Source organism: Trichechus manatus, unplaced genomic scaffold, assembly GCF_000243295.1.
Source record: "Trichechus manatus latirostris isolate Lorelei unplaced genomic scaffold, TriManLat1.0 scaffold00045, whole genome shotgun sequence".
Lineage (NCBI taxonomy): Eukaryota > Metazoa > Chordata > Mammalia > Sirenia > Trichechidae > Trichechus > Trichechus manatus.
The window spans coordinates 11655197-11668304 of record NW_004443981.1 but is presented as its reverse complement, the minus strand read 5'-3'; the positions used below and the strand labels follow the sequence as shown (position 1 = coordinate 11668304).

General features: G+C 49.2%; 1 protein-coding gene and 1 non-coding gene across 2 annotated transcripts in view; one reads left to right on the top strand and one right to left on the bottom strand.

Annotated features, from left to right (window-relative positions):
• The window catches only part of WDR25 (WD repeat domain 25), a 162620-nt gene that overhangs the window by 109858 nt on the left and 39654 nt on the right, over positions 1-13108 (top strand). Inside the window, exon 4 of the mRNA XM_004376723.2 lies at positions 10223-10353. Within this exon, the coding sequence (XP_004376780.1) occupies positions 10223-10353 (131 nt within the window). The remainder of the gene's footprint in view (positions 1-10222; positions 10354-13108) is intronic.
• On the bottom strand, positions 8104-8223 carry LOC111820664 (small nucleolar RNA SNORA32). Its single transcript, XR_002824193.1, has one exon. It is a non-coding gene; the product is annotated as a small nucleolar RNA SNORA32 (small nucleolar RNA).

Genomic DNA, 13108 nt, shown 5'->3' with positions numbered 1-13108 from the left:
CAGCAGGGACTCGACCCGTAACTAGCCGTTTTCCTCATTTCCTGAGATGGCTTTCTTCTCTCATGATGGGGGCCCGCATCATGGAATGGCTGCAAGGAGGGCACTGGGGCCGGGCCCTAGGCTGTGTGTCCTGGTTCCCAGCACCCACGTGTCTGCTGTGATGACATGAATGAATGTTCGACCCTTGGCATATGTTACACAGTTGTCTCTACCCTCTCCTGCCAGGGGAGTGTTTTTATCCCCATTTCATTGACCAAGAAACTGAGGCCTGGAGTGTTTGGTGACTTGCGCAAGGCCACACAGCCAGCGGCCACCGAGCTGTCATTCAGACTCCGGCCTGAGTGGCAGGCAGAGGCCTCTGAGCCCTCCCCCTACCCACACCTGTGTCCCCACCGTGGATAAACAGTTTGCTCAGCCAGGTGACTCCTGGCCAGCCCGCTGGCTCAGCTGCTGCTCACCACCTGCAGGGAGAGCGCGAGGCCTGGGGAGGAGCGCGCCTGGCTGCGCTTCCTAATCCCTCTGATTAAGTGACTGGCTGGAGGATGCTTCTCGGCTGTTGATAGCCTAGCCGCTGCTCTGGTACGGAGGTGTTAGCCCTGCAGTCTCAGACCACTTGGCCTAAGAAGAGCAAGAAGGGCTCAAATTAAAACTGCGGTGGAGAGCGCCAGGGGCTCATGGGGCTTCTGAGAAGGGGTCGGAGAAGGAGGCTCCTTACGTGGCTTGAAACCCTTTAAAGTGGCACCACTCTCCTGCCTCCGGGGAGGTGCCTGCGGGGGACATGGGCTTCCCCAGCTAGGCCTTCGGGCACCTGGGGCCTGAGAGAGACTCACCCAGGCGTCCTTCGGACATACGGGGACAGGAGGGCAGACAGAGCAGGTGTGGGCTGGGCCACCAGCTGGCAGGCATGCAGATGGGGCTCCTGCGGGGCAGGTGCCATGTGTGCCTTCCCGTTAGTCCTAGGGGTTGTAGGACTAGAACCACTGATAGGTCCAGAAGTGAGGCTCAGGGCTCCTGTGGTCCAGCCGAGGTCTGAGCTGCCCCTCCCATGCCCCCTTGTCTCAGGAACAGCTGTGCCAACCCCCCTCCCTCACATCAATACAAGTGGGCCCCCAGCCCTGCAGACTCGTCGTTTGCTCTGGGGTTTCTTTTCCCTTTAACTTATGACCCTACTTTCTCCTCTGCTCTTTGGACACTCCTTCAGTCTCTGCTCTGGGAACCTCTTTCCAGTGGGCCTGTTTTCCAGGCCACGCCCTCTTCCACCTTGCCTCCTTTCCCGTCTGCACATGTCCTTTCTCCTGCACTCACCCTCTGACAAGTCTCTCTTCTCTGTCAATCTCGTCGTCTTCTCTTCCCATTCGGCTTTGGAGTGGGAAGCTGACCCTAGTTGTGGATGTTAAATCAGTTATTAACTTCACTAGCAGACCCTGGCCGCCACCTTCCCCAGAACTTTAGAAAGTGCCTGAAGGTCCTTTCCATCTTTCCACAGATGTGACCGCTGTCTGGGCCTCCGCCTCTAATTATACTCCTGCCAGCCCTCTGGATAAATAAAGATGATTCTTAGTCACCAATGATGTTTTCCCTCATGGCCACCATGGTGGCGGTGGCCACGTTGTCTCTGCGTGCTTGTTTGTTCTTAATTGCAATGACATTGCCGTTTGCTCCCTTCTGAGTTAAGGTGGCCTTTGCTGGGTGACCCCGAAGCCCAAACACTGTTTGGGCCCTAATGGCGTGTTTGCTGGTGGGATGGTGAGTTCTGAGCCCCAGAAAACCCATTTATAAGTGACCTGTTGGGACACACCTTGTTGCAAGTTGAGAATTTGGTGTTTCTTTCAGTTTTGGAAAACTCTGAACACACAAAAAAGGAGAGAGAATAGCATAATGAACCCCCATGTACCCATCACCCAGCTTCAACAATTGCCGACACATGGCCAGGCTTGGTTTCCCCTATACCCCACCTGCTTCCCTTCCTCTCCTGGATTACTTAGAAAAGCAGATTAATTTTTAAAGATATTTAAACTTCCTAAATTGATAGGTCACATGCATACCTGCTGTTATGGATTGAATTGTATCCCCCAAAAAATGTGTATCAACTTGGCTAGGCCATTATTCCTAATATTGTGTGATTGTCCACCATTTTGTCATCTGATGTGATTTTCCTATGTGCTGTAAATCCTACCTCTATGTTAATGAGGCAGGATCAGAGGCAGTTATGTTAATGAGACAGGTCTCAATCTACAAGATTAGGTTGTGTCTTGAGTCAGAATCTTTTGAGATATAAGGGAGAGAAGTGAGCAGAGAGACAGTGGGACTTCATACCACCAAACATCAAGAACCATGAGGGGAGTGCATCCTTTGCACTCAGAGTCCCTGTGCTAAGACGCTCCTAGGTCAGGGGAAGATTGATGACAAGGACTTTCCCTCAGAGCCAACAGAGAGAGAAAGCCTTCTTCTGGAGCAGGTGCCCTGAATTCAGACTTCCAGCCTCCTAGACTGTGGGAGAATACATTTCTGTTAAAGCCATCCACTTGTGGTATTTCTGTTATAGCAGCAGTGGGTGACTAAGACACCTGCAGAGCCTACTGGTGGCTGTTCCTGAGTGCAACAGTACCACTCAAGGGGAGAGGGCCAGTCTTTCTCGAGCACAGGCCATGGGCCAGACACAGGTCACGGTTGTCACATCACTTGTGTCAGCCATGCCTCGACTGTCTGGGTGCAGGTGCCCTGGCTGCTGCCGTTCTTCAGAGGAAGCTTGGGCACCGAGAGGCTGAGGGTTTGAACCCCGGCCAGGCTCTTCCCCACGCACCCCAGAGTGCTACTTCCTGCCCCACCTCGTGCAGAAGTGCTTTTAAAAATGCCCTTTAGAGATTGTGTGTAAGTAATATGAGGACTTGTGTATGTGACAGAGAGCAGGAAGCGGGGGGCGGGGGAGGGGAGAGAAAACTGTGGAAAACGCACAAAAAATATACTGAAGAAAACATGGTGACGTAAATCAAAATCACTGACATCTTAGCTCAGAGGCCTGTCCTTCTGTGGCCTGGGCTGCCTGGTGTTTCACTAAAGCCCCAAATCTCAGGATTGGCAAGGACACTTCCTTGCCAGCCATCGTGGGCAGGGTATTAGTTCCCTGGGGCTGCTGTGAAAAATTCCACAAAGTGGGTGACTTTAAACAACACAAATGTATTGTCCCCTAGTCCTCGGGACTGGTGGTCTGAATCAGGCTGTGGGCAGGGTCACTGTCTCTGCAGTCTCCAGGGGGAGGTCCGTAACTCTCTCTCAGCTTCGGGGGTTTCCAGCTGTTCCTGGGCTTGCAGCTTCAGCGGAACTTAGGCGTCACATGGCATCTGCCCTCTGGCTGTCTCTCTGCATCTCTTCTCTTCTATAGGACACCACTCAAGTGGGATTGGGACCCCCCCTACTCCAGTCCGACCTCGTGGTAACCTAACTGATAACATCTGCAAAGACCTATTTCTAAACAAGGTCACATTCCCACATACCCGGGGTTAGGGCTTCAACATGCCTTTTTTGGGGGACACAATTCAATCCACAGCAGCAGGCTTCTCCCCTCCCCACACCTCTTCTTCACAGGGAAGACAGAACCCAACCATGGAGAAATTCCATGGGCTAGGTTTTGTTTTGCTTTTTAAATAGACAATAGGTCCCCATGGTTTAAAATCCAGAAAGTAAACATAAGTGCACAGTGAGACGTGTTGCAGCCACAGGCCTTCCTTCCTGGGGGAGCCGATGTGAGTGGTTTCGGGGTCTCTCTTCACTGTATCTTGTCGGCCGTACCAGTGTCCTCAAGCAGCAGTCCCCCCTTCCTTCTCTACCTGTCATAATGTGTGAGTTCCTGCAGAAACAAGGACATTCCACCTTTCACGGGGTAGGGGGGCTATTAAAAGCAGTGGCTGAACTTGGTATAAAGGAAATTACTGCAACTACTCCTGTGTGTTCTGTTCTGACAATTACTGCGGCTGATTATCAGGCGCTATTGTTTGCCTAGGGCTTGCTAACTCTCTCACAGACATTATTTCTAATTCTCACAACAACCTTGTCAGGCAGGTTCTATTGCCCCGACTCTGCCTGTGAGGATAGCATGGGCCTGAGAGGACTGCTGGCTGAAGGGGTCCCTCAGCTCAAGGGAACACTTTCCATGTGGGGCCATCTGACTCTGAGCTCAGACCCTTCCCAGGACCCTGCCTGGCTCGCCAAGATGGCCCTTGCGTCTGACATGGAGAGTCTGATTTGGAAGTTAGTAAGCTCCTTTCTCGTTAACTTTGAGTCAGGATGGCTAAATTTACAGCTGGCTGAATAACTCCCAGAGGGCGCGTGTAACGATATTGATTTCAGTGAAATGAGTCATGTGTCTACTCCCTCAGAACACAAGCTCAATCACCATGAGCCAACAACATAAGCTTTCCCTTGTCAACATTTTTCCTACATGTTCGTGAGTCTCTGAATGTGAGCAAAGAGCTAAGGAGAGGGAAAGGTCACGAGTAATTCGTGAGCGGGTGAGTCGGGGTGCAGAGAGCTGGGCCCTGGGATCAGTTGTCTCCACCCCACTTGTGTGACCCTTGGTGAGTCTCCTCACCTCGCCGAGCTTCCACCTCCCCAGCTGTGAAATGGGTTCATCACGTACTGCAGAGAGCTGTGAGTGACATGTGCAAGCTCCAGATGGACCCAGCAGTGACAGGCCATGACAATGTCAGCCTCCATCCCCCGGAATGCAAGTTATGTGGCAAAGGTGTCCTCTGAGCACCCTGGAGAGGGGGAAGGAGCTTCCTTCTCTTTCTTGGGGACCTATACTGGGGTTCATGTGATCTGTACTGGATATGTATTCTGCGCCTGTAACTGGGCTGGGTGCCTGCTGTGCAGAGCAGAAAGGGGCCTATGGGGACCTAAGCCCCGCGTGGCGGTGGATGGCGGTGTTGCCCTGGCCACGCCGTGATCACCGCAGGGCAGTTCCATGTCTCGTCTCCATGGATAAAGAAAAGATGAGGGGGCGCTCTGAGCAGGTATCTGTCCGTGTCACCAGCTGCCTTCTCGGAGAGCTCTTGGTGATAGGAGGCATGGATAGTCATAATAGTGCCCAGAGAACAAACTGAGATTCTGCATGGTGCTTTAAAAAAAAAAACATTTTTGCTTTAACGTCAATTTATTTTTTATTTGTATCCTTATCGATTCAAGTCGGTAAAGAGGTGATTTTTCCTAACTCCAAGAGGATCTAAACAGTTCTTATACTGCTTGAGTTCATTATAACAAGATCGATAAAGTCAGGGTTAGTGGATTAAATATTTCAAAACTCAATATCCTATAATACACATACAGCGGATAAGCAGAATTTTCTATAGCAAACAGGTAAACAAGTATGCTAGCCTTCAAGGTTAAAGATGACATAACACCCCACTGTTGTGCTTAAAGTAGCATCATCCCGGAGCATATGATAAACAAGCTACTCGATTAGTGAAGAGGCACCGAATATGGACGAGCCTGACAAGAAAGGACCTTCACCTCCAACATGGCTAATGTTCATGTTCAACATGTGTTACTGATAAATGTTTTCCAGCCTTTATCCGTATCTACTTAATGCAATGTAAAGGCCAGCCTAGTGCCATGTGTTCTCCAAGCTTCATGATAAAAACTCAAAAATCATTAATCTCTCAAGGTTCCTGCTGTTAAAAACTTATATCCCTTGGTTTTAGCTTTTAACTGAACCAAGGCTGAATTCAGTAATTTAGGGCTTCATGTTTCAGTGTATAATAGCCGATGGCTGCTTGCCTGCTCTGTGGAATGCTCTGTGTATCACAGTGCATTTAGCCGCATTCCTGAGGGTGTGAGACACAGCAGTGGAGGACCTGCCCAGGGACCCTCTGCTGGAAGAGGCGGGGCTGGGGTGGGGGGCGGACTGGGTCTGTGTGGCTCTTAACCTCTCTGCTGTACCACCTCCTGCTATGAGTTTTGTACCAGACAGTAATGGTTATGATCCTGATTACTGAGCCAAGGTCTAGTTCTAGACTTCTTCACCTTGTGGAATTTTCCTCTTTGTGTTTTTCATTAAGTACCTGGAAGCCTATGAAAAATTTAAAAAATCTTTTTAGTTTGGACCCTTTTAACAAAGAAAACTAGTAAAGGACTAGTTATTGTAAGTAAAAATAGGAGAACAATATAAACTATATCTTGTCTTCTAAATGGAGAATTGTAGTACTTAAAAGATGTAGATTCTCTATCTCTTTAGGGGGATGAGGAAGAATAACATTCAGACTTGCATCTTTTTTTTGTTTTTTTTAGAAGAAAAAGTTTAATCACTGTCTTCTAGCAATTCAATTTTCACTTTTCCTCCCGTCTCTTGCCCCCATTGTTGACACAATGTATCACTGCACTTTTTGAAAAAATGTATGGATAATATACAGCCGTTTCTGAAACTAAGCATGTGGTTATGTGTCATGGTCTGAGAGACAAGGGCACCATCTTCCCCAGGCAGAGAGAGTGTGTCCTTCCCTTTGGACTTGAGGATTGGCAGTCAATTACAAGTAAGCAAGAAGTTGGCCACTGGAAGTTCTCAGCGGAAGGCTCGGTGGTCACCATCATGGGGACAGACTCCTGGCTCACCCGTCCTTCTTGGAAGTGGGGGGCACTGCAGCAGCTATGTCCTCCTCTTCTGTTGAGGGGAAGTGATGGTGGTCCTCACCTTCTGGCTTCAGTTGACTCCTCAGCCACTCAGCTGAAGCGAGCATCAGAGGCCTGTGGCCGCAGGTACGATGCCCATTCCTGGGTGCCTCCAGCAGGTGCTGCTTCTGAGTCTTTGGGGTGAGCACACCATGTTGAGAGTGAGGCGGTGCGGCCCCTCTGCTCAGTTTTCCTTGGCTAGGGCCGGGGGTTTGCGGTTTGCTGACTGGACACGTATGTCATAGCCAGTTCGCCATGATCACCAACTGTCCAGCTTAAAAGGAGAGAAAGAGCTTGTGTTCCAGATGAGTTTCAGGAAAGGCAAATAAAAGTAAGCTTGAGGAATACCAGATTCCTAATTAGATGAATTCACCCAGAAGCCATGCTTTGTTTGAACATGTTGCTTGTCTGTGGCACTAACAGCCAAGGGCACAGAGGAAGAAATCACTCCCAAGTCTGCTCATTTCCCTGATGACTAAAACACGATTTATTAGTGAAACAATAGTATAACAAAAATACTAGTATAATTTAAAAAGTTGTCTTGCTCCCCTTAGAACCACTCATTTCATTTCATTTGGTGACTCTCTTCCCAGTCTTTGTCCACATCAATTCCTGTTTCATACTCCTCTAATTAAAGAAACAGGTGTCACAAGCATTGTCCGTATTGCCACAAGCACTACTTGTGGTTCTGGTTTCAAATGGCTTTTTGACATCCCATTAGGCAAAGACTTGTATTTGACTGAACCACTCCCCTCCGTTGGACAGTTAGATTGTTGGTCACATCCCTTCACCCTTCTAGGTTATGTGTCCCGAAGCGGTCGACTCTGGACAACACTCGTCATGGAATAGGATGAGTATGGTGGCGTGGTGGTTAAGAGCTATAGCTGCTAACCAAAAGGTCAGCAGTTTGAATCTACCAGCCGCTCCTTAGAAACTCTAGGGTGCAGTTCTACTCTGTCCTGTAGGGTCACTATGAGTCGGAATCGACTTGACATCAATGAGTTTTTTAAACGGAGGATGAATGTGAAGAACTTGTATTATGTGCACTGCCTCTTGTAGCAAATTAGTTAAAGGGCTTATTGGACTTCGAGAGTTACAGAGTCTTTGTTTTCAAAAAGTCAAGTGTTTCCAAAATGTTCCCTGATGACAAGTGTCTGTCAACTGTAGGTCCCTAGGAGATATTTAAAAAAAAAGAAAAAATCTACAGACAGTTCTCTCATCAAGCTAACAACGATGCTTTAGGAAAGAACTAGAGAGTAGCTGCTCTTCAAGGAATTTGTATTACAGAGAGATCTTTTTTTTTTTTCTGAGCATAAGAAAATATATAAATTCTATTTTATTGAGTATAGATGATAAAGCTTATAGAAAATAATATGTAGCTTAAATGATACTTCTATTGGTGCTGATCTAGGCAATGGAAATAAAATAAGTAAGGGTATAAAATGTTCCCAGTCGGTTGAATGCTAGCAAGGTAGCAAAGAGAAAACCTAGTGGGAGGGGTTTATAATGGTCAAGTCGACAGCAAATCAAACTGCATTCTAAAAGCCTGGGTAATGACCATTGGAGAGACTGTTTTGAAAACAGATGTTTTTCATTGTTTCCATCATTATGTGATTTTTGTTGCCAAAAATGATGTGGGCAGGTCATTTATTAAAAACTCTCATATCTCCACCCTTAACCTGGGAATGGAGTCCTTGGGTGGTGTAAATAAGTAAGCACTTGGCTGCTAACTGGAAGGCTGGAGGGTCAAGCCCACCCAGAGGCACCTCGGAAGAAAGGCCTGGAGATCTACTTCTGAAAATCGAGCCAGTGAAAACCCTATGGAGCACAGTTCTACTCTGATACATATGGGGTCACCATGAGCCAGCATCGACCCGACAACAATTGGTTAACCTGGGAACAGTGTTTTTCTAGTCTGTTTAAGTCTTTTAAGTGAAAATTTCAGTGGCTTTTGAACCAACATATGAAAACACAATACCTTCTAATCAGTTGCAGGAGCCACTATTTGATGTCAGAGGAAATGGAACTTTACTAGCAAAATTCCTCAAGATTTTTTTGCATCCTTGGTAGATGGAAGTGGAAAACATCTCATGTGTCACCAGTGGTGAACATCTTCCGTTTGGGTCCACATTATCTCTGGGAGGGATCTTTGTCAGCTCTACCAGTGGGTCAGTGAATAAACTGAACCCGGAACTGGGCTTTCCACTGGGGGAGTTTCTTGGGCCAGAGGCAGTCCAGGTATCTGTGGGAGTCTGGATGTCTCCTCCTGCTTGGTTCTGGTGGGCGCGGGGGCAGGAGGCGCCATATCTGATGTGTGAGCGCTGGCCTGGGGAACACGTGTCCACAGTGCTTCCTGGGGCCAGGCAGGTTTCACCATGCCGCTCAGTGGGATTACGTGTGAGCAGACCAGATTCACAGTCAGCGCTCTGGGGCCAGAGCAGGGCTTCAAACCATTTGTTCTGGTTCGACCCCCTGCTGAGAATTTGCATTTCTAACAAGTTCCCAGGAAGTTATACATAAAAATCACCTGGGGGATCTTGTTAAACTGTAGATTCGGATTCAGTATATCTGGGGTGGAAATATAAATTCTCAGCAGGGAACTTGTTAGAAATGCAAATTCTTAGCAGGTGTCTGGACCAGAATGAATGGGTTGAAGCTCTGGACCAGAGGTAGCACCGGGCAGTCGGGGGTACGTGGGAGCCACAGACCCCATGTTCTGTGCTGAGGGTAGAAAGAAGGCTCCCACCTGAGTCTGATCCTCTTCAAACTACTGGTATCTAAAGTTTAGATAGCTTACCTCCCTCCAAAAGACCGCAGTAATGAAAAGACTTTTCCCAATGCGTATATATATGCACACACAAACATTTGCACAATGCCCACAAGCGCTGTGCAGTAGTTTTAGGATAGACATGGAAAGCACAAGGACCATCCGGAGTCCTGGAGAAGCAATGAGACCCTGATGGTCCACACCACCCTGTCCATTCCAGGGCTCGGGCTGCTGTGATACTGTGCCCTGTCTCTCACTGCCCCGCGTCCTGCCGCCGCCACCTGCCACACTGTGTAGCAAGTCACCCATCGGTTATCATGCAGCGTGATCGTGAGATGGCTAATCCTAAAAATAAACCACTTTGGAGTAATCCTGCTTATGGTTTTTAGACTGCCAGATAAATAATCTACTGTATTAACTGTGCCGCCTTGGAGATGTTTCTTAATCTCCCTGAGCCTTGCTTCTTCATCTGTAAGGTGGGCTTATGTTGCTCGTGTGGCTTAAATGAGCTAATACCGGTAATGCCTGCAGAGCATGTACAAGATGGCATTCTTGGCTCCGTCTAGCTTAGCCTTGGCGGGAGTGCAGTTAATCAAGGGGTGGGAGGTTGGCCAGGGAATGAGGGTGAATGTTGCTGCTGTTGTGCTTCCAGAAAGTTTCCACTTGGGCCACACTAAGGCCTGGTGGGCTGCGTCTGCCCGTGGGCTCCACACCCGGTGACATTTTAGTTTTAAGATATTCATCTTGTGGTCTAAATATTTTCTAAGCCTCTCTTCTCTTTTTCTGTTGTAGGGACCCAGCTATTTAGCGGTCAAAGTGACTTTAGGATCACTACCTTGAAATTTCATCCAAAAGACCACAACCTTTTTGTCTGTGGAGGCTTCAGCTCTGAAATCAAAGCTTGGGACGTAAGGACAGGCAAGGTAACTGTATCTTCTTTGCATCCACAGGACAGCCCCTGGACAATCTGAAGAGTGGGGGCAGGCAGCATCTATACATAGGACCCTTGAGATGGAATAATTATCACTTAGTATTTAATCAGTGCTACGTGTAATTGTTAGCTGTTTCAAAAGAACATTCTTGACTGGTTAGACTATTAAAACATCATAGGCGCAATTCTGCACAGCACGTTACTAAAAATATTTATTGAACCTACTGTGTGTAGCTGCTGCCAGATGGTACAAAATGAATCAGCCTGGGGTTAGTCAAGGGAATAAAGTGAGGATACAGACAAGTCTGGTACAGGGAAGTGCGGTGTGTGTGGTGTGCACGTGTGTGTGTGTTTGTGCCGTATGTGTGAGTGTGTGTGCATGTGTGTGTGAGCTTGTGTGGGAGTGTGTTTGTGCGTCTGTGTGCACATGTGTATGTGTGACTGTGTGAATTTGTGGTGTGTGTGTGTAGGCGAGCGAGTATTCAGAGGGGTGAGTGCTTTCAGCTGGGTGAGGGTAAGTCTTAGTGGGTGAGTTTGTTGTGTATGTGTGTGTGTGCATGTGAGTGTGTGTGTGTGTGTGTGGAGGTGAGTGGGCACTCAGAAGGATGAGTGCCTTCAGCTGGGTGAGGGGCAGACTTAGTGGAGGCATGTTCCCCTTGAGGCTTAATGTCTGGTCATGGGCATTCACGTGGAGAGCGATTTCCACCCCAGCCTCTGCCTCAGCCTGCTGCTGCCGCTGCCTTCACCAACTCAGTCAACGGCGACTCCATCCTTCTAGTTGTTCAGGCCAAAGTGTCAGAATCGCCCCGTCTTTCTTCTTCCTGTGAAACCCCACATCCAGTCCACCAGGGACACTTGTCCCTCCACCTTCAGCATACGGCCACTTCTGCCATCTCCTCTGCTGCACCTCTGGTCTTAGCCGCCATCATCTCTGACTGCGATAAATGCAGCTGTTTCCTGTCTGGTGTCCCCCTCTTCCCTTTTGTGTTCTCAGCCCAGCAGCCGGAATAGTCTATTTAATGTGGTCAAATGTGTTGCTGCTCTGCTCAGAGCCCTCCAGGCTCCCATCTCACCCACAGTCGAAGCTAGTGCCCCTACAAGGCCCGCACAGCCTTCCCCCGGCCCGCTGGCCTCCTTGCCTTTCCTGAATGCACCAGCACGCTCCTGCCTCAGGGCCTTTGCACTTGTGGCTCCTTCCACCTGGAATGTTCTTTTTCTAGTTTTCTCTGCAGAGACTTGCTCCCTCCCTTCTACAGGGCTCTGCTCAAATGTCACTGTTCCACCGGGACCTTCCCTGACCACAGTATGGGCCCCTGGCATTCAGTAGTCCCTCTGCTCAAATGTCACTGTCCCATCGGGACCTTCCCTGACCACAGTATGGGCTCCTGGCATTCAGTAGTCCTTCTGCTCAAATGTCATGGTTCCATCGGGGCCTTCCCTGACCACACTGTCGGTCCCTGGCATTCATTCGTCCTCCATGCGACCCTATTTCTCCTTGTAGCCTTATCACCACCCAGTATACCGTGGGTTTTACTTGTTTATTTACTTGTCTGTCTCTTTGCACTTGAATATAAGCTCTCTGAGGGCAGGGATTTACATCAGTTTTGTTTGCCACTGGCTTCTAGTCCTGACCCGTGCCTGGCACACAGTAGGTGCTCAGTAAGCCTTTGCTGAATGAATGAGCGAGTGAAAGCAGAAGGCAGCCACGTGAGTGTGCAAGCATGGGAGGTGGGAGTACGCGATGTGTGAGGGGACCAGTGATCCTGTCCATGTGGCCAGGCGTGGGGCCCAGGCAGTGAGTGGGTCTGGGTGGAGAGGCTTTGAACACCGTGCATCTTGGTTTGGATTAGTGTGGGAGCCATGGCAGGGTTTTGAGCAGGGACTGCTGGGATCAGGGCTGAGGAGGGGCTCAGGGAGGGAGAGTGAGCCCCCGGCCCTGGTGGCGGCAGAGGAGATGGAGGGGTGGGGATGCTGGCGAGGCTCGCCAGGGGAGGAACCACAGGCCTGAGTGTGTGAGGGGGCCCAATGACTCTAGGACGACTTGTCAAGATCTGAGAAGTGCTGCCCTGGTCTGAAGGAGGCACACAGCCACTTGAGTTCTATGGGGTAGTTCATGTAAAACCTGCATGACCTTGACCTTGGAAGAAGAAAGTGAGAGTGTCAGAGAGTGTCCTCCTCCATCTGGGAGGTGAGCCTGCGTCCAAGGCCTCGCGGACTCACCATGGTGTGTCTGTATTGCCAGCATCCGGCTCCCGCCCCGGCCCTGGGCGGGCCGCCTCCCAGCAGGTCTGTGCTGGGCAAGGCTGCTCCACACTGTCAGGATGGAGCAGACTTGAGAGGAAGCCTCCGAGGCCTAAAGTCGAGTCTCCCATCCACACCTTGGCCCAGTCTCGTGGGAGGTGCCTTCCCATCTGGTTGTTGAAAGGGGGCTGCTGGTTTTGTAGGAGAACCTAAAACAGAGACCCTTTTCTTTAAAGAGAGTCCCTGGGTGGTGCAAATGGTTAACATGCTTGACTTCTAGTTGAAATTTTGGAGATTGAGTCCACCCAGAGGTGCCTCAGAAGAAAGGCCAGGTGATCTACTTCTGAAAAATCCATTGAAAACCCTACGGAGCATAGATGTACTCTGACACACACAGGGTTGCTATGAGTTGGAGTCGACTGAAGGCAACCGGTTTGGTTTTGGCTTTCTTTTTTTTTTTTCTTTTAACGACAGCAGAAAAGCTTCCTTTAAAGAAGCTTTGTTGG